This window comes from Vanacampus margaritifer, chromosome 1 (assembly GCF_051991255.1).
Source record: "Vanacampus margaritifer isolate UIUO_Vmar chromosome 1, RoL_Vmar_1.0, whole genome shotgun sequence".
Classification (NCBI taxonomy): domain Eukaryota; kingdom Metazoa; phylum Chordata; class Actinopteri; order Syngnathiformes; family Syngnathidae; genus Vanacampus; species Vanacampus margaritifer.
In genome coordinates, this window is record NC_135432.1 from 22,591,436 (window position 1) to 22,615,810 (window position 24,375).

General features: G+C 40.1%; 2 protein-coding genes across 11 annotated transcripts; one reads left to right on the forward strand and one right to left on the reverse strand.

Moving 5' to 3' along the window:
- Window positions 1-444: 444 nt before the first annotated feature.
- On the forward strand, window positions 445-23,196 carry lrrfip1b (leucine rich repeat (in FLII) interacting protein 1b). Of its 10 annotated transcripts, XM_077584178.1 has the most exons (18): window positions 445-954; window positions 4,191-4,277; window positions 5,310-5,357; window positions 5,860-5,904; window positions 6,058-6,108; window positions 6,279-6,356; window positions 6,499-6,534; window positions 7,674-7,799; window positions 9,080-9,250; window positions 9,529-9,621; window positions 9,835-9,927; window positions 10,137-10,229; window positions 10,394-10,529; window positions 14,361-14,410; window positions 14,535-14,652; window positions 14,744-14,823; window positions 15,819-15,923; window positions 16,047-23,196. In XM_077584178.1, the coding sequence occupies exons 1-18, from the start codon at window positions 865-867 to the stop codon at window positions 16,155-16,157; spliced, it is 1,611 nt and encodes a 536-aa protein (XP_077440304.1). In that variant the 5' UTR covers window positions 445-864; the 3' UTR covers window positions 16,158-23,196. The 10 variants fall into 10 exon arrangements, with proteins under 10 accessions (XP_077440304.1, XP_077440313.1, XP_077440233.1 ...); XM_077584187.1 differs by lacking the exons at window positions 9,835-9,927; window positions 10,137-10,229; XM_077584107.1 differs by lacking the exons at window positions 14,361-14,410; window positions 14,535-14,652; window positions 14,744-14,823; window positions 15,819-15,923; window positions 16,047-23,196 and adding an exon at window positions 12,621-14,248 and having other exon boundaries at window positions 10,391-10,529.
- On the reverse strand, window positions 19,321-24,087 carry LOC144063103 (pinopsin-like). The gene is made up of 4 exons (XM_077585084.1): window positions 23,551-24,087; window positions 20,696-21,021; window positions 20,408-20,635; window positions 19,321-19,563 (listed from the first exon to the last, which is right to left on the reverse strand). The coding sequence occupies exons 1-4, from the start codon at window positions 23,933-23,935 to the stop codon at window positions 19,321-19,323; spliced, it is 1,182 nt and encodes a 393-aa protein (XP_077441210.1). The 5' UTR covers window positions 23,936-24,087.
- Window positions 24,088-24,375: the final 288 nt, after the last annotated feature.

The window sequence follows — 24,375 nt, forward strand, 5'->3', positions numbered from 1 at the left end:
GAGGCTGTGCAGAGTGCGCACAATATGTTAAAGCCACGCTATTAATGTCCTGCGAGTGCATAGCAAATGATTGAATGGTTGGTCACGCCGTAGGTCACTGATCTGTTGTTTTTCATCTGACACAGTGGTTTCAAAATCACAATACTCACAGGCATATATCTTTATCTTCTGTGTAAAAAAACAACAACAAAAAACACCCACGCACACACACACACACACACACACACATATATATATATATATATACTGTATAAACAAGCTGGAGGCACAAGACAAACATCATTGATCAATTCCAAGAAATTCTCTTAATCAAATGGATGGAAATGTCTTGCTTTTCCAAAAGTGTCACTGAATTTACTCTAGTACAGTAACGATAACGAATAATTGGTACGTCGTTACTTTACCCAGCCAATACATCCCCACCCCTCCTTCCTCCTCCTCCTCATCACACTGCGCAAGGTAAGGTGCTTTCAGGTCCAGTGGCGTCCTTATCCGCACGTCACCTGTCGCCGCCATGAGGTGTGTTTTGCTTCTTTGCGTCCCGGAAGCAACGTAGGTGGATTAACGAGTTTTCGGGGCGGAGGAGTCACGACAATTGTGACGGAGCCGGTTTCCAGCGTTTTGTGGTTCTGAAGCGCGGCTAGCGTTAGCTTAGCCGCGAACGACACCGAACATTCAATGAGAGTTCGGACTTGAAGCTGAAGCCCACGCCTCTAATGAGCGTCACTTTGATGGTCAACGCGGCTCTCTGGTATTCGGGAAGCTTGTGAACGCAAGGCTGGTGTGTTCCGGCCAATCCGGGGACCAAGGTTCGGTTCGGTACGGTACGGTACATTGCTCTGCTTTGCTGGATAATTCTGGGCGATGGGGACTCAAGGACCCGGCAGAAAGAGGCTGCCCAACCAGGAGAAGCTGACCGCAGAGGACGATGCACTCAAACAGATCGCCCGGGAGGTGAGTTTTCCTCAAGTCCAAAGAATTTCTTTCGATCAATAAAATGAAAATCAAGAATAATAATAAAATGTACGATTATTATTATTATTTATATTATCATACAGCCACTATCCAGCGTACTTATATGCTCTGTATAATAGCCATCCATCCATTTTCCAAACCGCTTAGAATGTAAACAAAATACAAATATCAGTATCACACATCAAATATATATTCTGAGTATGATAATGTAAACAATACAAATTATACTACTATACTACTGCTGCAACTAGAAGTAGTAATGATAATAGTAAAAATAAAAATTACTATCATACTTATTAGGCTCAGACGATTCATGTAATTTTACTAATAAAAGTATATATATATATACAGAATAAAATGTCTTACAAATATGTGCTGTAGACAAAACATGTGTGTCAGACGAGTCATGTGACTGTTGAGATGCAGATTAATGTTTAGAAGCTTAAAGAATGGGGGTCGCGGGCGCAACACACACACGCACACACACTAGGTCAGTGTAGAAAACAAATGGCAGCTTTAGGCTCATTTCTCACCCGTTGCGGGGTGGGGATGGGTAGCTTCCCAATGGTCAGGTTGCCAGCCCAAAGAGTATGAGGGATGCACACTCACTCTCACCTCCGTAATATTAGAGGTTATGCTAGTTTTGAAAAATCTGATTTTGATCCACCCATCTGTTAGCAGACACACGTCTGAAAATAATATGGACAAATAACTTGGCATATAACATGAACAGGTGTGAGACATTGGAGTGATTATAATTGGTGCACTGGTGGTTCACAAGCGACTGCTATGCAGGCTGTGTGGATGAATTTAAGTTCTAGACTAGTTGTCTGTCCTATTGTAAATTAATGCTGGGATTGACTTGCGACCAGCTCAGGGTGTAGTCTGCCTTTTTCCTGAAGTCAGCTCAAATGAACTCCAGCTCCCTTAAACTCTAAAAGCGTCATATAAAATGGATATATAGATCTTCAACAACTTCATGGTGTAAAACTATTCATAATTAGAAATGTTTGCATTCCATGTGCAGTCTTTAGAAAAAAGTTGAACAAATCATCCAAACCAGCCTCCCATTGTGGTTATGGGTCAGGGGGAAGAACAACAAGTTCCGTGTACATAGATGTGCAGTCATGCTCGCTCATTCATTCAGTCAACTTCTAGGACAAGTGGGAGTAAAATTCCATGCCATGATTAGGTCAAATTCTTTGTTTTCACAGGGATCCACTCTGTCACCCCAAGCTTGTTTTACTTTAGTGCTACATAATAGACTATTAAAATTATTGTTATTGTTGTGAACAGTGGGGCCTAGCTTAAAATGGCACCCTTTGCAGCTCCTCCTTTGGCTCTTCCATATGGCAATGACACTTTCAATCACGTTCTACCAACTACGAACTATGTTTAGTTCTTCCCCTATATACAGAGATCTTCAAACAACGAACATACTTCTTTGACGTTGACAAACTTTTGCTTCAGCATTCTTCCAGCCCCATTGGAATGTTGCACTGTGCGGCCACACATATCGCGCATACCAGAAACTGCCACTAGTTGCGTGACAAATTGTTTTAACTTTTTAGATAAAATTATGGCAAGCCGTTTGAACATTTTTTTTTATATTCAATAGGGGTGAACTATTTACAAAAATAATGAATTGTGATTTTTTTCTCTCAATGTTGTGATTGTGATATGTGATTAGACAATGAATTCCTCTGTATTATGATAAAAAATACAGTACCAGATTTATGGTACATAAATGTTTTTGGTCTTGTAGCTTAGGCTTTTGCTAACAAAAAGCAAATGAACCGTGATTTAATATGAAAGACAGTTTATTGATCTGCTTCACTTATTAACTTTCTAAATATTTTTCCCTGCAGTTTTTTAAGCATTCACTACAACAATTAAAAAAAAATATATACTAAACAAGTGTGGTGTAAAAATAAGTAAGTCATAAATCAGATTACAAAAATAATGCCAACAAATCTGTGGCTTTATCACTTCAACATTTCACGTTTAATGCAATAATGATATGTAAATATGTGGACTGCCGTTCTTAACACTGAACCTATAAATGACACTAAAAATATAAGTACAGTACTGTACATATACTGTATAAAAACTAAAGCATACCGGCAGACCGAAATTGGGCCGTTTTTTCTTTCCAAATTGTAGCTTGTAAGACAATTGTTCAGACCTAATAACTAATTAGTGCACACTGGTTTGTGCATGTACTGTACTAGTACTGTATGTTCTTTGTCCTCACTAGACAATTCAGCACACTAGTACAATAACTACAGCGCAAGAGTACAACTACAAGCATGTAGTGAGGCAAAACAGTGCACTACTTGACAACTTCGTGCTACAAGTACTACTAGTGAGTAGTGACATTGTAATATTCTGCTAGTTAGCATCTATTTTGTCACTAGTAGTAGTACTAGTAACAAGTAGTTGTTCTACTATTGCCCTTGGTTTACCTGTTGTTCTAGTACTGCACTGAAATGTCCAGGGACCGTTCTACTAGTCTCCCCTAATCATACTATAGGTGTGCCAAATTGTACTAGTGTGGACAGAGAGCATACTAGTACATGACCAAGTCAGCGCACTATAGGATATTGTATAAAGGCTCCAAAGCCTTGCTATGTAAAAATGCTTACCTACTTTGCAGGTTGCCATGTCTGTATCAATAATCATTCATTATGAATATAATTATTAATTATGAACCCTATCTATGATGTATCAAATAAAGACCAATACTCCCTATTTAAAATATCAATAAAACTGTCCATTAGTGAACCGCACCATTGATTTTGTTTGTGTTGTTGATGTTTATTATTCATTTTAGTGGTTCTCAAAGTATGATACCAACAGCAGTATCATACAGAGTCACTGGCTAAGTACAGCCAAGTAAGTTGTATTTAACTTCGAAGTTCAATGCATTTGCATTCTATCTTCAGGAACGGTTTGCTTTTGAAAATATATTTACGTACCGTACAAGTTAATGTAGTGTTAAAGTTCAAACTAATGTGCATAATGTTACACTGGATGTTCAATATACTTTTAGGAATAAAACTCGTCTCGTTTACAATGAGCACTGAGACTTACTACTCTACTGTAGTTTAATGTTGGCCATTATGATGGTGTTTGTAGAGGTGTAAAAAAAAAAAAAAAAAAAAAATGAACTCTTGATGAAGAGTAGATTTTGACAAGGTTAACGTCTGTGACAGGCAGAAGCGCGGTTGGCGGCGAGACGAACTGCAAGGGCGGAAGCCAGAGAGATTCGGATGAAGGAACTGGAGAAGCAACACAAAGAGGTGAGATGCTGTCACTTACCGACCTCACCAGCCAGTCTGATTGTCCCAAATGAGCGCACATGGTGTGAAATTGAATTTTTATAAATGACCACAAAGTGGCCAGCATTGTAGAGCATGTACAGTATACCCGCTGCATTATTGTTGATTAGGGTCATAAATAGAAATGAGTCAAACACATACCAATCATCGGATCAAAAATCTTTCCTCTGTTTCAATCTAATTATCGGATGTCTCTACATATATCGTGACTTATTATCCTGTGGAGGTTGTGGAAAGATTTATTTTTTAAATTCCTGATCTGCTTTCAAAACAATCAGGACCACCTACAGAAAAAATGGCAAGTTGAAAGATTTTAGCCTCACTCTAGTTACCAACAAGCTTAGCTAGCAGTTATCTTAGCTTCCTTCATTTCTTCATCTACTATTACTACTGCGACTACAGTTTGAAATATAAATACAAATCATCAGAATCACTCAGACATCATGGGTGCTTCACCAATATGCATCCCCAACATCTTAACATGTACTTAAAGCTCAGTAGAAAAATCTCAACTTTTTGGGGGAAACTGTAAAGTCTCAATCTTATAGTGACATTGACTAAAACGTTTCCGCCCCAAACTGTGTAAGAAAAAAAGATTGCCACTCATCAACACTAATCAACTAACTTGCATTGAGTGACAATAAGCAAACATGTGACACACCCTGTGGTCAGAGGTCAGACAGCAGGAGAGGTAACAGTGTGACTGTTGTTCAATCATCAGTCATTAGAAACATTCATCCTGCGGTGAGTCACATCTCTCGTTCTCCAACCTTAACTCTTTGTCTCCTCTTTATTTAAACTGTTTTCACAATAGCGTCTAATTAATTTTTCACTCTAACTTGGGTGTGCACACAGCATGTAGACATCAAACAAACAATTTTGTTTCAAAACCTTGTAGTGTAAACCATGAGGTAGAAAAGCAACACCCACTTTCTACTTTAGGACAATCAAAATGGAGGAGTGTTTCTAATTTGTGCTCCTTTTCCTCTACAGAAGTATTATGGTCTGGATTATAAATGGGGTCACATTGAGCAGTGGATGGTACGACCACGCATCTGCCGCTGGCCCATGAAAACCTCCTACCACCTAATCTCGTCAAAAACGAATAAAAGAGCATCGCACTAATTGTATTGACCTGGCTGGCAGAGACTGTAAAATCTGAAAGGAAAAAAAAAAGTCATGCCCAATAACATAACAAAGTAGTCATGTTTGCGTTTTCAGATGGATGTCACCAAAGTAAAATGTTAGATTTAGTCACCTGGGTGGAGTTGGAAGGTTTTTACGGGTCGGCTACGCTGCATGTGAGCTGCTTGTTTTTGTTGTGTTCATGTAGCATTCCGAGATAATGCATCACTACTGCCGCTTTCCAGTTTTTCATTTCAACTTTTGTTACGTAACCGTTGTATGCTGTTTTATTTTCTATTGCATGCCAAGCATGGTGTCACGCATACACATCTCATTTTTTCGGTGTAAGCAAAGATGTGACTCTTGGCTTTATCATAACCGTCTCTTCTCCTTTTCTCTTCTTCTTCGCGGCCTTCAGGAGGATGGCGAGCGTTATTCTCGCCACTCGCGGAGAATCGCTTCGGTCTGTATCGTCTCTGACTTTTCCTTGTCTTTCCTTTGTGAGAAGTTTTCACGAGTGAAAGAGATGCGGTTACCTCGGGAAATGTGGCCGCATCGTCAGTGTAAGTTGTTGACATACTATGAAGTTAACGTGTGTTCATGTTTGTGCTTTCAGCTGTCAGATGATGAAGAGCGGATGTCTGTGGGGAGTCGAGGTAGTCTGAAGGTGACGTAACTTCATCAGTTTGTCTTTGGATTTTATAGCCCTTCTATTTCTTCTTTTGGTTTCATGTCTGGTATACTTTATATCCTCTCACTTCTCCTTCCTTGCATACATCCTCGTCTTCCCACCGATGGTCTCCTTCCATCTTTTTCTATTCCTTTCTACCTTCCCAGCCTTCAGACTACAGCTCATTTCTCGGTTCTGGCTCCCGGGCATCCTCCAGAGCTAGTTCAGCTCGGGCGAGCCCTGTGGTAAGTTTTGCTCGGTCTGTTTAACCTGACGTTGTAGCTGACTTGGGAGTCAGTGATAGAAACAGTTTTATTTCAGGGTGCGGTGGATCAAAATTTGTTCATCAACATAGCATCTCCATGGTTTGACTGTTTGTGTGCTTAGGTGGAGGAGAGACTAGACAGAGACTTCCTGGATAGAGTAAGTCAAGTTTCTGTCTTTGGCTCATTTGATCTGGCTGGGCAATATGACCAGTCAGCAATTTCAAGCAAGAAATGAACACAAATTTTTATCTAACAACTGGGAATTCACTGATGCCAATACCTGATAAGTTGCCTCATATTGGTAACATGGCGTCAGACTTGTTTATATCCACCATACACTACATTATTATTATTATTGTTATTATTATTATTACAGGCTATATTTAAATCTGTTTAAGATTGTTAGAAAACATGCAACTGGATGTTAAAAAATTGCAATAAATGACAAGTTGTTGCTCTAAAAAGAGTTATATTTGGTTAAAATGTTGACATCTTATGGTTTTGATTTTTGAACAGTATTTGGTAAAATAACCACAATTGCAAGCTGTAATGGCATTATCGAGTATCAGTGCTTGGCATTATTGGTATTTAAATGTAAGTAGAGATATTGTTGCATCCCTAGTAGCAACAAAAATTGTCACTGAATGTAAAATGCAAAAAAAAAAGAGATGCTGCTTCCTTACCACATTAACTTTGCCCCTGAAAATATGAACAAAGTTGCATATATATTTTTGGTAAGGAAAATAATTATATCATATTAAACAATGAACATCAGGCTTTAGGCATGGCCTGTTACATGTTCCAATGTCACTCCACAGAAAATTTAGGTATGTGATGATATCCAAACATCATGATATGATAAATATCACCATATGAACCTCATGATACGCAAATTATCACGGTATTGTGGAGAGGTTGACGATAGAATGCTGTGTTAAGCTGAATGACTGATTTATGGGAGTGAAAACCACAGCAGTGGTCAAAATATTCCTAATCAAAATTAAATTGTACTAACCACCAAAGGGTACTAAAATTGCACAAATGGAATACAGCCTCACCATTTTAACAGATGTTTTAATATCTTGACATGACTACAATGTTATCATGGCAATTTTATATGGCAACATCGCAATATTGCCGTTATCGTTACTTCCCTACTGAAAACCTGATCTGATGTGGCAGTTGAAGCAGGGATGGAGAACTACTGTAACTTTCTTGGCTGTATTGCTCAGCCGTGGAAAGTTTATTTTATGATGCTTCCGCCATTACATTGTATTGACATGTCCTCCTCCTCAGGGCTCCAGGACAGCGCTGACCCTTTCTGCTGCGACTCTCTCGTCACTGGGTGGAGCATCATCTCGCAGAGGAAGCTGTGACACGTCAATCTCCGTGGAGATGGAGGCGTCAATCAGGGAGATGAAGGTATCATCACTCTAACTGATTGACAATTTTATTGTTATTTTGATCAATATGAATTCAGTGATGGATTGATATTATTATTATTATTATGATAAAAAAATTATGCAAAAGCTGCCATTTCTCTTGGGTCATGCTATGTAACTGTCAGATACAAGTGGTCTTTTAGAACAGCGGTTCTCAACCCCGTTCCTCAAGTACCACTATCTAGAGATGGGACAATGAAGCCTTGTGAAGCTTTTGAGGCTTTCGGCTGATTGATTTGGAAAAAGAGTCGAAGTTTCAAAGCCCCATAAGATAGATCATACCGGTGACATCTGGTGGTCAGCTGGAGTCATAGCAGCTATAATCTTCAAAGTGATTCGCCTGATTGATTTCTATTCCAACATAACACCAGTACATTCAGTCTTACATTTGTGTCTGTCTAATGATCATCAGGTACACGTGGAAGTGTTGCAATATTTTGACACTGTACCAGTACTATGGTTCAATGTGATGTCCTGCTACTCATTCGATTTTTATAAACATGATTTGGATATGATACAAGTGCGCCGTGAAGCCAGATGACAAGTATTTCAACATCAGTATTTGGGAGATGTGACTGAGGGTCTTGGAGAAGCGCTTATAGCAACTCGGTGGAAAATACTTGGGTCAAGCCTGTATCTTCTACACACGATTTAAAAATAATGCATAATTGGAAACTTTAAATGCATTATTGTGGGAGTACTTTTGTTGGAAACATACCAAATAACTAACTAACGCGCCAAAAGGTTTGAATCAGTTACGTAATTTCCGGTATCTCATTAGCGCGCATAAAGCCGCATACGTCATCAGCACGTGATCACGGAGGTTTCATCGGGGCTTTTGATACATTGTTTCGAGCAGTCTGTCTCACTCGGCTGACACATGCTCCGGAGTCTCAGTGTCAAACGTCCCATCTCTACCACTATCTATGTCTCCAATAGCCATCACAGGTGTTTCAAATGATCAGCTAATCAGCAAGCTCTGCATTAAGCCTGATAACGATTCTCAGATGTGTTGGCTGAAGGAAACATGGAAAACAGGCTGGATAGGGGTACTCGAGGACCGGGGTTGAGAACCACTGTTTTAGAAAATGGTCACATGTGTCATATGTTCTAAGATGTATTAAAATAAAGAAATCGTTAACAAGCCATTTAACTGGCCAAAAGAAAATGGCTAGTTAGACTTTCAGATGTTCATTCCTATCTGTCGAATCGTGGTATAAGTGAATGTCTGACTCTTGATTGATGGATACATTGTCTCAGGACTCTGTGGCAGAAGCAGAGGAGAAGTATCGCCGAGCGATGGTTTCAAACGCTCAGCTGCACAACGACAAGTCGACTTTGATGTATCAGGTGGAAACTTTGCGGGAGGAACTGAGCGACATGGAGGAGCTGCTTTGGGAGGCGCGACGGCACGCTGACGAGCGCACAAAAGTAAGTAGGTCGATGGGATGTCAGATGAAAATAGAGCCCTGAATGTTATCGGCGGTTTGAAGATTTAGTTGTTGTTTTTTTTAAATTTACAATTAACTTAAAACATCTCTGAAAAGCATCTCCTACTCTTAGATATATATATATATATACATACATACAATAAAGTACAAATAACTAAACAAGGACAGGCACATAAGAAATCAACTATTACAGTAACAAAGTACTTTATCACTCCCCACCATTGATTTGTAATGTCGGCATGCCATGTGTGTTTGCAGGCATATGAACGTGAGCGTGACTGTCACATTATCCTTCAGTTCCAGTTTAAAGAGATGAAAGAGACTATGAGACGAAGTGAAGAACTTCTGATGGTCAGTTCAACACCAAAACAGTCCCAACACACACAAAATGTGCAAAGCTGAGTCATCACATTCTTCTTCTGTGTGACCTCAGCAAGATCCACTCGTGATGTTGCAAGATTGACATCTTCTTTGGGCAAACTGACCACCTTTTAATGAGCTTTTAACAACAAACACACTTCTTTTTCCTTTTCCTTCCTTCCTTGCTTCCTTCCACACCCCCAGGAAGTCTCACAGTTACAAGAACAAACACGTGCGTACTCTCAGGAGGTGTCTGACTTGCAGGAGGCTCTGCAATGGAAGGAAAAGAAGATTGCGGTATGACGTGATGAAGTGTCCTAACATTACAAACGCTAAAATGTTGGTCAAAGTAAATCCAGACAAAATAACACCAAACGGATTTGAATTCCACTAATTATCATACTTATATAATTAATCCATTAACCTTACTTAACCTGCTTTCTCTTCTCTCTCCTGCCTTACCACTTACCTCTCATACACCATTTCATCGTCCTTGGCCCTCTCAGGCATTAGAGCGTCAGAGGGAAATCTCTGACGTCATTCAAATCGAGCGCGACCAGCTGAGAATTGAGGTGCTCAGCCTCCGAGAAGTTCTCAAGGTACAGAAAAAGAAGTCACATGATAGTGTCGCCATGTCACATGACTCGACGTCTTGTAACAATTTGGCCTGGTTCAGCCTTTTTTTTTTTAAGGAAGGTCAGCCAATCAGAAAAAGAGTACAAGTCACTGATCGGTCACTGATTATTGATCATCTCCCAAGCAGCAACACGGAGAGGTCATTTCTCCTGAGGTCGCAACCAATGGGGGGCCTAGATTGGACGAGGCTGAGGATGAAGTCAGCAGCAGTTTTGAATCCCGGTTGGCGAAGGAAGCTCCTGGGAGCAGAGAGAGCTTGCTGGGTAAGGCTAACACAGAATATCATCTGTCTTTTTTTATTCAATGACACTAAAGCAGGGGTGTCCAAACTACAGCCTGCGCATAACTACGTTTGAGCCGTGAAAATATATCCACTCACCTGTGATAACTGGAATAATTCCCAGCAGACTGTCCCGAGGCTTTTCCACACCTTGACAACGAGGCGCTCTAAAGCGGCCACGCTTGCGTGAATCTTGCTGTCAGTTTTAATGTTTAAGCCTATGGCACATGCGTTACTAAATTGCTCCTAATTTTTATTTATATATATACTTTTTTTTTTGTATTATTTAAAACCCTCTATTACAGGGGTCCCCAACTAGATTGGCAAGAGGTCCACTAACCCGATCAGCCCAATTGACTGGGATCCGGAGATGAAAAACACCCGACCGCAATAATTTCATTTTCTGCTTTTTTATACAATTGTAAACATGTCAATTAATTGACAAAAACTTAAATTTCTTAAATAACTCAAATATTTTTAGTCTATTGTTCAAATATTTCTTTCATTAATTTCTTTTTTGTTCAAATATTCAATTGTTTAATATTTAAAACTCACTAGTTATGAAAACAATTTTCACATTATTTCCTTTCTTTTTCAGCATTTCCTTTATGTCCAAATATATGTCCTCTCCTCTCGTATGTCTTTTCAAAGCTGTAATACCCAAAATGTCCTCTATAAATGTTTTAGTCTCCTCGTGATAGAATCGGACATGCACCAAAAGCTGAGCATTGTCACTTACATCAGTTGATTGATTCCTCATCCTATCCTCCGAGTGCATGGACCTTAAGTTGCTCTCTTCAAATAGCATGTCTGCCATTGCTTCCAAACATTCCTCGACCATTCCGGAGTCAGTAAAAGGATTTTTGTGTTGCGTCCAAAATCCGCTCTCGTAAGCAGATAAACGGGGATCGTAGTGCTCGATGACGGTAAAATTAAAGCATACTTTTCAGTGTCTACTTTTCTGACTTTTGACGCCATACTTCATCACATTTGTCGTGAGAATGTGTTTATCCCGAAAAAAAACCCATAACTTTGTGAGCTTACCAGACCCCGGCTCTGTCAAAGTACCCCGGCTCAAGTATAGCTGCCCTCTCATGCGCCAATTCAAAAATCGTCTATGGGTAAAACGGAATATATTTCCCCCCCATTTCATATTCTTGGCGGTCCGGATGAAAGGATCTTGGGGTCCGGATCTGGACCGCGGTCCGCCATTTGGTGACCCCTGACTCTAGCCCTGAAAAAATAGCCTACTCACCGCGAAAAATTAAAGAAAGTAGAAAACAATTAAGCTAGCTGTTGTAGCGAGATAGATGCCCCCCCCCAACTAAAATAGGAACATTTCTCTTTTTTAACAGTTTTCGAATGGTTTGTTCCACTTTTTTTGTGTGTCACTGTCTGATTTATGAACATATCACATTAATGAGCCTCAACCTCACATTGCTGTTGTTTTGGTTCTGAATGTTCTGTGTGCGCTCAGTGCAGTGCAGGGGTGGTTATATTCTAGTACACTCTAAAAAAAAACAGTTGGGTCAAAAATAACCCAACTATGGGTCAAAAATGGACCGATCCTCTACTTGGGTCAAGTTGACCCAACTTCGAGTCAAGAAATGGGTCTTTGAATGCAAAACAACTCATAAATATTGGTCAGATCCTTCACTTGGGTCAAAAAATTGGGTCTTTTTCTATGAAACAACCCAGAAAGTTGGGTCAAATTGACCCATGAACTGGATTGGTCCATTTTTGACCGATAATTGGGTTACTTTTGACCCAACTGTTTTCAGAGTGTAGGATGCAAGGCTACAGGCCACCTCTACTTCAAATTTTACAATTTTGTTTGTATGAAACCTGTGGAGGAAAATGTTTGGACATCCCTGCCCAAAAGCATGATCAGTTCTTGTTGATTTGAATATGTTCTCGTTTATTTATTTTTTATTTTTTCAACCTAATGGATGTTCATGTTCTTTGGCAAACCCTCATTGGCTTTTTCCACAAGTGTCTGGGTTAATTCTCCGCTCTCCGCCGTTGACTACTTGTCTGTGCTTCGTGCTCCAACGTGTCCTTCGTGGTCTTTCAGGCAACACTGGAGACATGACATCCCGCCATTGTCAGATAAATAAACCCCCGCAGTCGCTCAGCTTCAGCTCGGCCGACAAGCACATGCGAGCTACGGGCACGTGCCGAGAGGCCTGTGCAAGACAACAAATGAATCAGAAGGGAAGAAGAAAAGATCAGATGATGACATTTCCCTCCAGACTCAAACCAAATTGTGTGCCCGTGAACAGAGCAAAACAAGCGGTGAAGCAGAGTGCAAACTCTGACCGTGAGTTGACTTTTACACCGAAAATCAAGTCAACGAATGATGCCAGACTGTCCACAAAACTGCGCAAAAGTCAAGCAAAATGTAAAAAATCCATCTCACATGTTTATAGGACTTCCATTGGGAAAGTCCACAAATCCGGTCAGCCTGTTTCCGACTTGAACCGCTCGACAGGCCAGACAATGAACAAACAGCTCGCTCAATCTTTCTCGTCTCCCACTGCGATGAGAGACAATGTCACAGTGGAGCCATCTTGCTCAACAAGTCTCATATGTAAAAACTGTGAGGATTTTCCTACAATATATGAGCAAAAAGTCATTGAAAATACCACTGAGAAATGCGAAACGCCACACGAAGAAGCAGACTTTGTTTTGGTGGATTCTTCCTTTGCTGAGGACGCCACTTCTCCTGAAGACCTCCCCGCAGTGTGGCCAAGATCTTCGCCGACCTCTGCTGCCGTCGGTCAGAGTTGTAAGTTCAGAAATTTTGTTGAGGAAATCAAGGTCATGGCGGCTCCTGAATGGGTGCTGCTGAAAGTCCCCGAAGGAAAACTCTTTGAGGAGCAACGCTCCAGTCAGATACTGGAGACAAATATGGAGGCTGCAAACAAGCCTTCTGTGGCAGACATGGACAGTTGTGAGGAAGCACATGAGGAGATGGAGCAGTAAGCAGCTGTGAACGGCAGCAATCAGCTAAGAGGAACATAAGACCATTGAGGAGGTCGGCTCAGTGCAGGAGCGGATCTATTGTAGTGTACACGATGCTGTAGACCACCACAACATTCTAAACTATTTACCTTATCATCACCTTCAACAGAATGCTATGATGCAACAGTTTATTTGATATCTATGATGTATAAACAATATGGAATACCTTGATCAATATACTGTATTTAATAAATTAAAGTCGCAGAATTAGAAAGTGGCCTATGTTCCTTTCAATTTTTCTAATTCTCTGATCTTTTCCAAAGTTGGCTGGGATAGGCTCCAGTTTACCCGCCATCCTAATGAGGACAAGTGACTGATCATTATTTACTCTATAGACTGACATCATTCAACTGTCATGTTTAGAGATATAAATTATTAAGCTAAGGTGGACGTAATTACCTGCCACTAATGTTTGTATTGTATTTCATGTTTTGTTTTTTTTTATGTGAATAAAATTTTTGTTGAGTGGAGCTCTAAGTATTTTTTCCCCCCTCTATTCTACTTTATGGCTTTCTCAACAGTGATGTCACAGCATCACGCAGGGGTAAGAAATTGTAAAAGCGAAGAGAAAATGTCTAATTGGAATCTAGCAATTACAGATTTATCTTATTGATCTTCTGCATCAAACCACCAATCATTTAATATGAAATGATCGCGATATAATCCCTCTAATAATTTCAAGGTATAATTCAAATGATTTGAATTCAAATTTCATGAATCATGTAGTGAGTTACCAAATTAATTGGTAGAGAGGCTATTAGTAACTATGCGTTCCCTCCTCTCATTCCAGAGTTGCATCTGAAGAAGTTACTTGAAGAAAGAGAACGTTTCCAGGATCAGGTGCGATCTTATCAACATTTAATCATCAACTCACAACAATGATCATCAACATTTCCCACAAGAGGGCGACAAACAATCATCCTGCAGAATTGTCATCTGTTTTGAAGACGTATGTCTGTTATAGGTGAGAATGCTCAAGACTCAACTATTTCTGAGGCAAAGAATTGGACCTGATGGGAGCCAAAATCCTGACGAAAACGATCTGAAAAATGGCACAGACACGCATGTGGTGGATCTTCAGAGTGAGCCTTCCTCTTTTTCTCACTCTGGTTCATAGAAAGGTTCCTATTCTTCTTTTTAAATGACTTTGCCATTGCACATTTTTCTTCTCAGGAGATGCAAACAGACAAATCAGTGACCTGAAGTTCAAACTAGTGAAGTCTGAACAGGAAGTGGCCACCCTGGAACAGAACGTACGTCGTTCAGCTTTTCCTTCTTCTTGTTGAGTTTCTTTTCAATTCACATAAACATTTTCAGCAATATTTTTTCCATTAAATTAGATTCTATATGCGCAATTAGTATGTTTCATGTCAATTTTGACTTAAGCCAATAGTTTCCTCATTAGAATTGTCGATATGAAATTATAAACTACAAATCTTTTCAAAATGTAGTAATTGTCCATCTGATATTATAAATGGATGAATAAATATGAAAGATAAAATATTTATTTTTTTATAACACCACTCATTTTTGGATTAAAAAAAAACCTTAACAAACATCAGACAATGTGATGTCCTATTTAAGTAGTGACGGACTGGCCATTAGCGAATGGCTCACGGTGACGTTGCAAAATCATGTACAGAAACCCTCTACAACTATGTGTGACATTAAAAAAGAGACAGAGGCATTTTGCATATTTGAGGATGAATACCATTATGTTACTTTACGTTCCAGACCACCCCTGCAATAAGTCAAATCCACTATCAAGAAATAACCTATTTAAATACTCCCTTAGGCATGTTTTTGTAACATTAGTGGCACTCATTTTTACAATGATAAAAACATAATATATTGAGAGGGAGCAATAACCAAAAAAATTACATATTCATCTATGAGTTTAGACTTGTAAACACCCCAGGTTTAAGTCCAGTTTTTCTTGAATATGAAATTTTCATCATGTCCGATTTTGTCATCCCTTGTAAAACAATGTTTTAAGATCATCCAATCACAGGGCTAAAACATAGCTGAACCAATCAGAGGACAGAACATTTTTAATGTATTCATGTCAAATGTCAAAACGGGTCAAATTTGACCCAAACAGTATATAACAGTTAAACAAAGTTCTCATCATGCAGCCAAGCTTTTCTTCTTCTTCCCATATACAGTACAATATACTGTCGCTGTTTGAGAATATTAGTCAACTCTTCTAAAATCCATTTTCTATGCTGGTGCGTCTCACATTGTCCAGGTCATCCGACTGGAAGGTCAGGTGACTCGTTACAGGACGGCGTCGGAGAGCGCAGAGATAGTCGAGGATGAGCTGAAGGTCGAGAAGAGAAAACTACAAAGAGAAGTACTTTCCTCAAACAATTGCAAAATCTTAAGTATTTTATTTAATTGTTGTTATTATTTATGTATTTATTTATTGTTTATCCAAATCTGAGGAAATCTATTCTGTTGTGTTTGTTGTCTGCAGTTGCGTTCTGCTCTGGATCAGATCCAGGAGCTGGAAGCGTCCAACAGCCTCCTCGCCAAACGTCTGGAGAAGATGAAGGCCAACCGTAGCATCCTGCTGGCCCAGCAGTGACCCCCAACGTCCCCAAGAGGAGACTCCCGTCCATCCTCGTCCCTGAATGCACTCGCACCTTCCCGAGGCGGGACTCCTGAAAGACTCGCTGGGTTTGCAAGCTTGTGGAATCTTCTCGCCTGCAACTGGACTGACAATTGGTTCTGATGGGTGACGGATGCTCTATTGTGGGCGGCTTATGGGCGGGCTTTGTGTGACCAGGTCTTATGGGACTCTCTGGAACGTCTCATGCTGTCCTGAGACTCCGCCCACTTGCTCTGACAGGTGCTGAAAGGGAAAACGAAAACTGCTGCATCATCAACCTTCTCCTCCAACACTGGCAGGTATGAAAAGTTGTTTGAGGATTTCATCAATATCAGTTTAAGGTCCTCGATTGAGGGTGCGCTTTGACCTCATTGACCTCACAAATTTAGCACAATTTAGCGCACTAGTGAAATGAATGTCTTACTGGTTTTCTGCTACTGCCTTCCACTCTTCTTGACATTAGTGCACACTCATAAACTGTACAATAGTTGACAACTGCGTGCTACTAGTATTACCAGTGATGTTATGAAATACTAGACAACATCTAGTACTTCACTGGCAGTACTAGTAGCATGCCCATGTCAACTAATGTACAGTTTTGCCTCATTAGTCACATATCTTTCTACTAGTGTGTCCTAGTCATTCTACTCGTGCCCATAGTTGTTTTACTGGAGCACAAGTGAGGATGAGAAGCGTATTAGCATATGGACAGCTCAGCACACTAGTAGCATGAGTAGGGTGTCCTAGTAGACCTCTTAGTGGTGTTTTTTTCACTACTGGATAACATTTTTGCTCACTGGTAGAATGACTATTGACCTTTTTTCTGTCACTGCACATTTATGTGCACTAATTGAACAACTATGTGTTTCTAGTGGCTGGTCTTTAGAGCAACTTTATCTTATAAGTGTTTTTTCCGCTTCTTCCTTCATATGACATTTTGGTACACTAATCGGATGATTAGGGTACACGAGTAGAACGACTGTCTCACTATCAACAGAGTAACAGAATACATGAACCGCCGTTACGTAATCAGATTACCCAAAAAATTGCCCTTATAGTTACAGGAAAAAACATGTAATCAGATTACAGGTACATTTATTAAAAATGGGGATTACTTCGAGGATTACAATTTCTACGATGAGAGAGACAGAGCAAGAGAGAGAGAGCGACAGAGCGAGAGAGAGCGACAGAGCGAGAGAGAGAGCGCGTGCACTCCCGCACAATTGGGACCGTTGCTACATGTCGGGGAGGTGGGAATGAACGAACTGACTAGTCGTGTCCTCCACACGCGGGCAGTTTGAAAAAGCTTCACGGACGGGAGGAGGAAATGGCGACCGGTATTCGCTGGAATTTACTCGGAGCGAAAGTTTGAGCTAAGGATCCAGCGGCATGCTACGCGCTTTAGCGTCTTGCTAGCTAGCCCGCTAGCCTACAACCATAATGTGAGTTACACCTTCCAAACAAATCTTCCTCCCACCAATTCACTATTTAAACATCATAGACAATATATACACGGCTAAACTTGTGACTGGGATAAAAGTTTATTTTGCAGTTGATGTCACACATCGTCATCTTCACTATCTATCTATCTATCTATCTATATATCTATCTATCTATCTATCTATGCTTTCAGTGACAGTTCGAAAACAGCATATGGACATAAATCAATCAATCTATCAATCAAGCCTACATGCTTTTTAACTACACAAAGATTTTTGCTATTAGTAGGCTGCCTGGGTCCCTATCATCCCCGCAAATAGCAATGGCACATTGTATAGAATATAAATTGTGATTATATTTATTTTTATCCTGTCTTCATGAGCATACTCGGTATTGGAGTAATCCAAAAGTAATCCAAAGTAATCAAGTTATATTACATTAATATTATGGTACTTGGATTACATTACTAACTATTTTTTTTTAGCAGGTAACTTGTAACTATAACGGAATACATTTTAAAAGTAACCCTTCCAACCCTGCTCACTATTGACATTTTTTCCCCTCTATTGCAGTGGTTCTTAACCTGGGTTCAATCGAACCCTAGGGGTTTGATTTGATTTAAAAATCATACCCGACCGACTCATGTGATTCATGATGATGCTCAGCCATCTTTGGCTGCAGGTGATCACGCTACATTACTTGGCTTATCTGTGCTGCAGGAAATTTGGTGCGCTCATTAGTTGAATTGTGGCTGTTGTGATGGTACATCATGTGATATCTTTATCATTTTAATCTCTTAGGTCGAGCAAAAAAAGAAAATGGTCAGACAAATATGTGCAATATGAGTTCCATGTTTAATGGAACGTATGGTGTTCCACAGGGTTTAATTCTGGGGCCTCTGCTGTTTTCATTGTATCTGCTTCCCCTGGGATCCAACTTAGGAAAGTAGTGGTGGGTTTTAAAGTGATCTATAGTTGAGTTGAGTAATAGTGAGAGACAGATTTGATGAAAAGGCTTCTCTCCCTGTTCATTTTGTTCACCTGTAAACCCTATGCCTACGTCTTGAATTTGAAAAAAAAAAAATCTTATTTTATTTTCCCAATAAAAAAGGGTTCTGTGAATGTGCTTAGAAAACCGGTGGGGTTCAGAAGAACCACTGACTTAGTGCTTGACATTCCTTTGCACTACTAGAATGACAATGGCGCACCTTTAGAATGATTTCTACCCAGCACTTCACTAGTTGCTCATAAAGTAGTTCAACAAATGCACCTCAGGCAGAAATGCAATACAGTCCAGTACAGTAGTGGGAAAACATTACTAGTAAGACATTTTTACTAGTGCGATGAATTGTTCTAGGAACGAGGAAAAAGCGTACTATTACGCATATCAACCTTAAGATGGCTATCAAATAAATACGCTGACGGATTGTCATAGGTAGGCACCATTCGCTCTTGGAGAAGCTCTGAGGCATCTTGATTTATTTGTTTGTAAATACATGGGATGCAACAAAAATATTCACTTGTCTTGACTTTGCTTTATTCCACTTTTAACAACCACATCAGGTTGACTTCACAAGGAAAAATATTCACATTTGTTCAGAATCAACAGTTGCAAGTCCTCCTCGGCCACTTGAAGCTGCTACAGTTGTTGCCTGTCTCTGAGGCTTCGGGTGCCAAGTGACATTTCTCGAAGGTTCCTGTCAATTTTGAGTCCCGCAAGACAGCGACAGCGCAGGCGCTTCCATTTTTTCCGAGAGGGTGGCGCTGGTGCCCTCTGCGTCGCAGGCTTTGGCGGCTGCCTCCGTAGCATGGCCAAGGGCATCGGGGCCGACGCCCCGCGTCAAGCGGTTAAGATGGACCATGGTGATTCTGGTTGGGACCGACTGACTGTTCTCTGTCAGTTGGTGCCGACAGTGGAAGAGGATCAGGAAGCAGCGGTGGAACTGTTGGGAGGAGGAAGGCGGAGTCAAACAAATGCCAGTATTTGTATTGCATTGGCAGAAAAAGGTGCTAAATTTAAGATTTGACACAATCAGCGAGTTTAAAAAACAAGAAAATGATAATCAACCACCGATAAGATCAAAAGATAGACCAATTTATTTAAACAATTTGTTTCTTTACTGCACAGTCGACCACCCTCCAGTTTTGCATGCATTTTTTAAATCATTTATTTATTGCAGTAGTGTACCTATTTATTTATTTATTTATTTATTTTTATGTGGAACATTAAGCGTAGAAGAGAGAAATGTGACAAAATGTAAATGTGTCTATGAGAAAAGTGTATGGTAAAGGGTTTTACGGCCTTAAAACATTTATAATAAATGTAAAAATAAATAAAGCTGACTACTTTGTGGATTTCACTTACTGCAGGTCATTTTTGCAACATAACCCCAGCAATAAATGAGGAAACACTGTAATTGACAATTATTTGAAATCCATTGGGGGAAAATATTATTTTCTTTTTGGGGGATTTGTGTTTTCTGAATATTTATCAGTGGTTTAATTATTTTTTCCCAATAGATTTCAATGGGGAAAAAATATCCCCAAAACATTAAGTTTTTAATACATGAAAAATGGAGGGGGGAAAAAATTGTCTTTTCCCAAAAGATTTCAATGGGTGTCAATTATTCCTTATTTATCGCTGGGGTTATGTTCCAGAAAACACCTTCAATAAGTGAAACCGCAAAGATTGGAGCACATATTGGGCCATTTACAGTTCATACCATCTATAGAGAATGAATGGATAGAAGATTGTGCAATTCCCTTGAAAATGCTACCCCGCCTCACCTGCTTGTTCATCATGATGTAGATGACAGGGTTGAACACGGTGCTACTCTTGGCCAGGATGGACGGCACCACGCTAGCCACGGGGCTGACGAGGCCCGGCTGACCAAACGTGGCCATCATGGCGACGACGCCGTAAGGCATCCAGCAGAGGAGGAAGCAAACCACCGTGATGACAACCATGAACAGGATGTGGAACTCACGCCGCCTTGTCCGTCGAATTCCACCCACCTGACCGCACAAGTCATGCTGAAGTTGAAGTACATGGAATGTAAACGTCTAGCGACCCACCTGCTTAACGGCGTGCAGAAGTCGGCCATAACAGTACGTCATGGTAAAGACGGGCAGACCGAGGCAGAAGACGAACAGACAGATGATGTAGGAATGAGAGCGAGACGTTCGCTCGGTCCACGTCACGGAGCAGCTGGTTCCCGCGCCCTCCAGTCCGTAACTGCTCCATCCCAGCAAGGGGGGCAAGGTCCACGCCAGTGAGTAGAGCCAAGCCCCGCACACTGCCAGCAGAGGCTTCCGGTAGTCCAGGGCCTGCTTGTTGTGCACCAGCAGGGTGCTGTATCGCTCGTAGGACAGCAAGGCCAGAGACACCAGGGACACAATACCTGGGCACATAAAAATCGCTTATTGTTCAGAGTGAAGTGGGGAAAAAGCCTATAACTCCAAATGTATCATATATGATATATGACTACTGTATTTAACTCATTTACTACCATAAATTCATTTAAAAAAAAAAGATTATTAAAAATTAAAGGCAAGAGGCGATTACAATTTTTAATTGTAATTAATCGCATGACTTCACTAATTAACTCACGATAAATCACAAATGTACAATAAAAAAAATCTAGGTTTTCATACTCTTGTTAACAAAAGTGGGAGCAAAATGTTAAACTAATAGAAATAGTTCAAATTAATTTTTTTAACGTTTATAGCCGTCAATAACAGTGAATGAATAAAAAAAGAAAAAAGATTATTAAAAATTCAGGGTGTCAGGCGATTAAAGTTTTTAATCGTAATTAATCGCATACTTCACTAGTTAACTCGTGATTAATCACAAATTTAATATCTGTTCTAAATGTACAATTAAAAAAATCTAGGTTTCATACAATTAACAAAAGTGGGAAAAAATTTAACTAATAGAAATAGTTAAAATGAATTTTTTGACATTTATAGCCGTCAATGGCATGAATGAATAAAAAAAAAGTATGTATAATGGAAATACGTGAGGCTATTGCTTTACCAGTGATCTAGTTTGCACTTTTTCCAATGTGCAAAAGTAAAATTAGTATTTTTTATTTCCACACAAATACTTTGTTACTGCCCTTAAGTAGATTTTTTTTTCATGCATGTGTATGGTACTTTCGTTGATTTTTTTTTATTTTTTGGGGGGAAAGACACTTCCCCCCTTATATTGTCAAAATAGGCTCATTACTTTTCTCAATCTCCATGAAAGATGACACGATGTAAAAGTGATGTAACTAGAGAAAGAGAAAGTCAACCACCGTTTTTGATTGATTGAATCCTTGAGCTCTTGCAGTCTGGAAAAACACAGGGACTGCAGCTTAATGAAGAATGTGAACCGGCTAGCATTAGCCATGGTAACAAATTCAGAGAATCAATCTTTTATTCCTAATCTGTGGCCTTATTTAAGGGAATTGTTGATGTTGCCGGCTCCGAGAATCACCTGATGCAATTGTGTGGTGATTTGTGGCAGCCGAAAATGACCAACGTCTGACATTCAAAAATTATAACTTGCTATGATTATGTAATTATTATTATTTTTTTTTAAACAGTCAATTTTGACCCATGCCATCAATATGCTCATCTCTATCTCAATCTTGTTTAAAAAGGTTGTACTTTTGGAGGTATTTATTTTTGTAAGAGCAGATATTACATCAAGGAGAACAACACAATGAAGTTGGAAAATAGGGCTGAGAAATATGGTTGAACAAATTTTATCACAATAAGTATTTCATCAGCCGATATTAATAAAAGTGTTTTTTTTACCTGTTTAAAATAATAAAAATATGGACAACACCCTAATAAAATACTTCTTAATGGGCATTTGAGAGAATTGACATGGATGCCGTTCACTGAGAAAAACATTCTGTCAGCCATGCATTCTATTTACATTCCTGCCAAATAGTAGAACGGCCACAAAAGGGCGCCATTAGCATCGCTCACTGGTATCGGCGGTCTTTAAATTATCCGCAAGTGGAGATGATCTTCTTGCATTTCCTTTTAAATATCTCCTGCATGGACTCCAGTCGGTCTGTTTCTGCTTCCGTGCACCTCTCCTATGCTGGATTTAATGGGAATGAGCGGCGCCACTTCCATTGGCTGGGAAGCAAGTCGGGTATGTTCACTCCCACAACGGTGCAAAGGCATGTTTCTAACTTGCCTTTGCACTGTTTTTTTTGTTTTGTTTTTCGTTTGCATTATGATTGTGCCTGCGAGTGTGTGTGACAAATGATTGACATCTTCATTCATACCTTATGTCCCTGATTGGTTGTTTTACCTTGGGTGTGTTGTTTTTTTGTAAATTAAATTAGAGGCTCAAGAAAAGGGTTAGAGACGGCTAGGGTTTTCCCAGATTATATATTGTCAGCTTCCTAAAATACTGATAATATTAATTTTTTAGCAACAAAACAAACTGATATTGTTTTCCCCTCAAACATCTCTTCATGCCTCTGTTCAAATCGGCCACATCCTATAACTTAAACAAATCAATGCTCCCCCTGCAATGAAATCATTCATAAATAAAATAAGTATTTGTTTTATTTTTTGTGTTTTCTGAAAAAATAATCTTTTAGGTATTTTAAATATATTATTATTATTATTATTATTATTATTATTATTATTATTATTATTATCCAAGTTGAGTAAATTCCAGCCCATGCAATTTTACTTTTGCTTCTTTCTTTTCATCTTTTTTTTTTTTACTTTCACTTTTTTTTTTTTGTCAAAATGGCTAGTATTGGCATTTATTTTTATTGTATTTATTTTTTACTTTTCTGCCCTTTTCTACTAAATGACTTTTGCTTAAAGTATCGACTGTATTCTTCTCAAGTAGCCTACTGACTAATAACTTTGAGTGGCGTACTTTTTCCACGTCTGACACCGCCTGCACTCACCGAAGCAAGAGTTGATGAATCCGTACCACAAGCAGCCCAGCCGGCCGAACAACCACCGGGAGCGCAGACTGGACGCGAAGCTGAGCGTGGTCCCGCACGCGCACACCAGCATGTCGCTGACGCTGATGTTGAGCAGTAGCATGTTGACGGGCGTCCGCAGCGTCTTGAACCTGCAGAAGAGAACCAGTACCAGCAGGTTGTTGAGGAAGCCGAACACCATGATGGAGCCCAGGAAGAGCGACACCACGCGGTGACCGCCGCGCGTCAACTGCTCCCGTGGCGCGTCGCTCCACCATTCGTGCCCGGAGGGGCCCACGCCGGAGGTCCGGTTCATGGCCGTCCCATCCGAAAACATGCCGGGGATGTCGGCTCGAGTGTGCGCCATGTGCTCGAGGAGCAGAGCGCATGCAGGTGTGACTGTCTTGACATCCCCCTCTGACAGCTTCGACTGTCTCTGCGCGAGCCAACGTCGACCTTAAATGCTGTCAAGGCTGGAACTGGAAGACACTAATTTGTCGAACTCTCGGCCTGGGGGCCAGAAATGTGGTGGACCAAGGAAAATCATCTACATTGACTTCACGTTTCTTGCTAGAATCTGGCCGAAATTGCAAATTGAATTCACATTTAAATTGAGATCTCATGAGCATTTTTGTTCTTTAATATGAGGTGAATAATAGTTGACGAACCTTTTCCCTTGTCGTCTGATTCCAAACTATTTGGGATCCCTATAGTAGCCTACTAGCCTATACTCAGTTGTCCAGTAGTGGAAGGCAGTACAGTGGGCAATAATGACCAAGTGAAGTGGGAAATCAAAACTGAAAATCT

Coding starts and splice junctions, on each gene's coding strand:
- lrrfip1b (XM_077584107.1), top strand. CDS start 865: ATGGGGACTCAAGGACCCGGCAGAAAGAGGCTGCCCAACCAGGAGAAG. Junction 955..4,190: donor TCAAACAGATCGCCCGGGAG/GTGAGTTTTCCT, acceptor CGTCTGTGACAG/GCAGAAGCGCGGTTGGCGGC. Junction 6,535..7,673: donor ACAGAGACTTCCTGGATAGA/GTAAGTCAAGTT, acceptor CCTCCTCCTCAG/GGCTCCAGGACAGCGCTGAC.
- LOC144063103 (XM_077585084.1), bottom strand. CDS start 23,935: ATGGCGCACACTCGAGCCGACATCCCCGGCATGTTTTCGGATGGGACG. Junction 20,636..20,695: donor TTCTGCACGCCGTTAAGCAG/GTGGGTCGCTAG, acceptor TTGTGCGGTCAG/GTGGGTGGAATTCGACGGAC. Junction 19,564..20,407: donor ACATCATGATGAACAAGCAG/GTGAGGCGGGGT, acceptor TCCTCCCAACAG/TTCCACCGCTGCTTCCTGAT.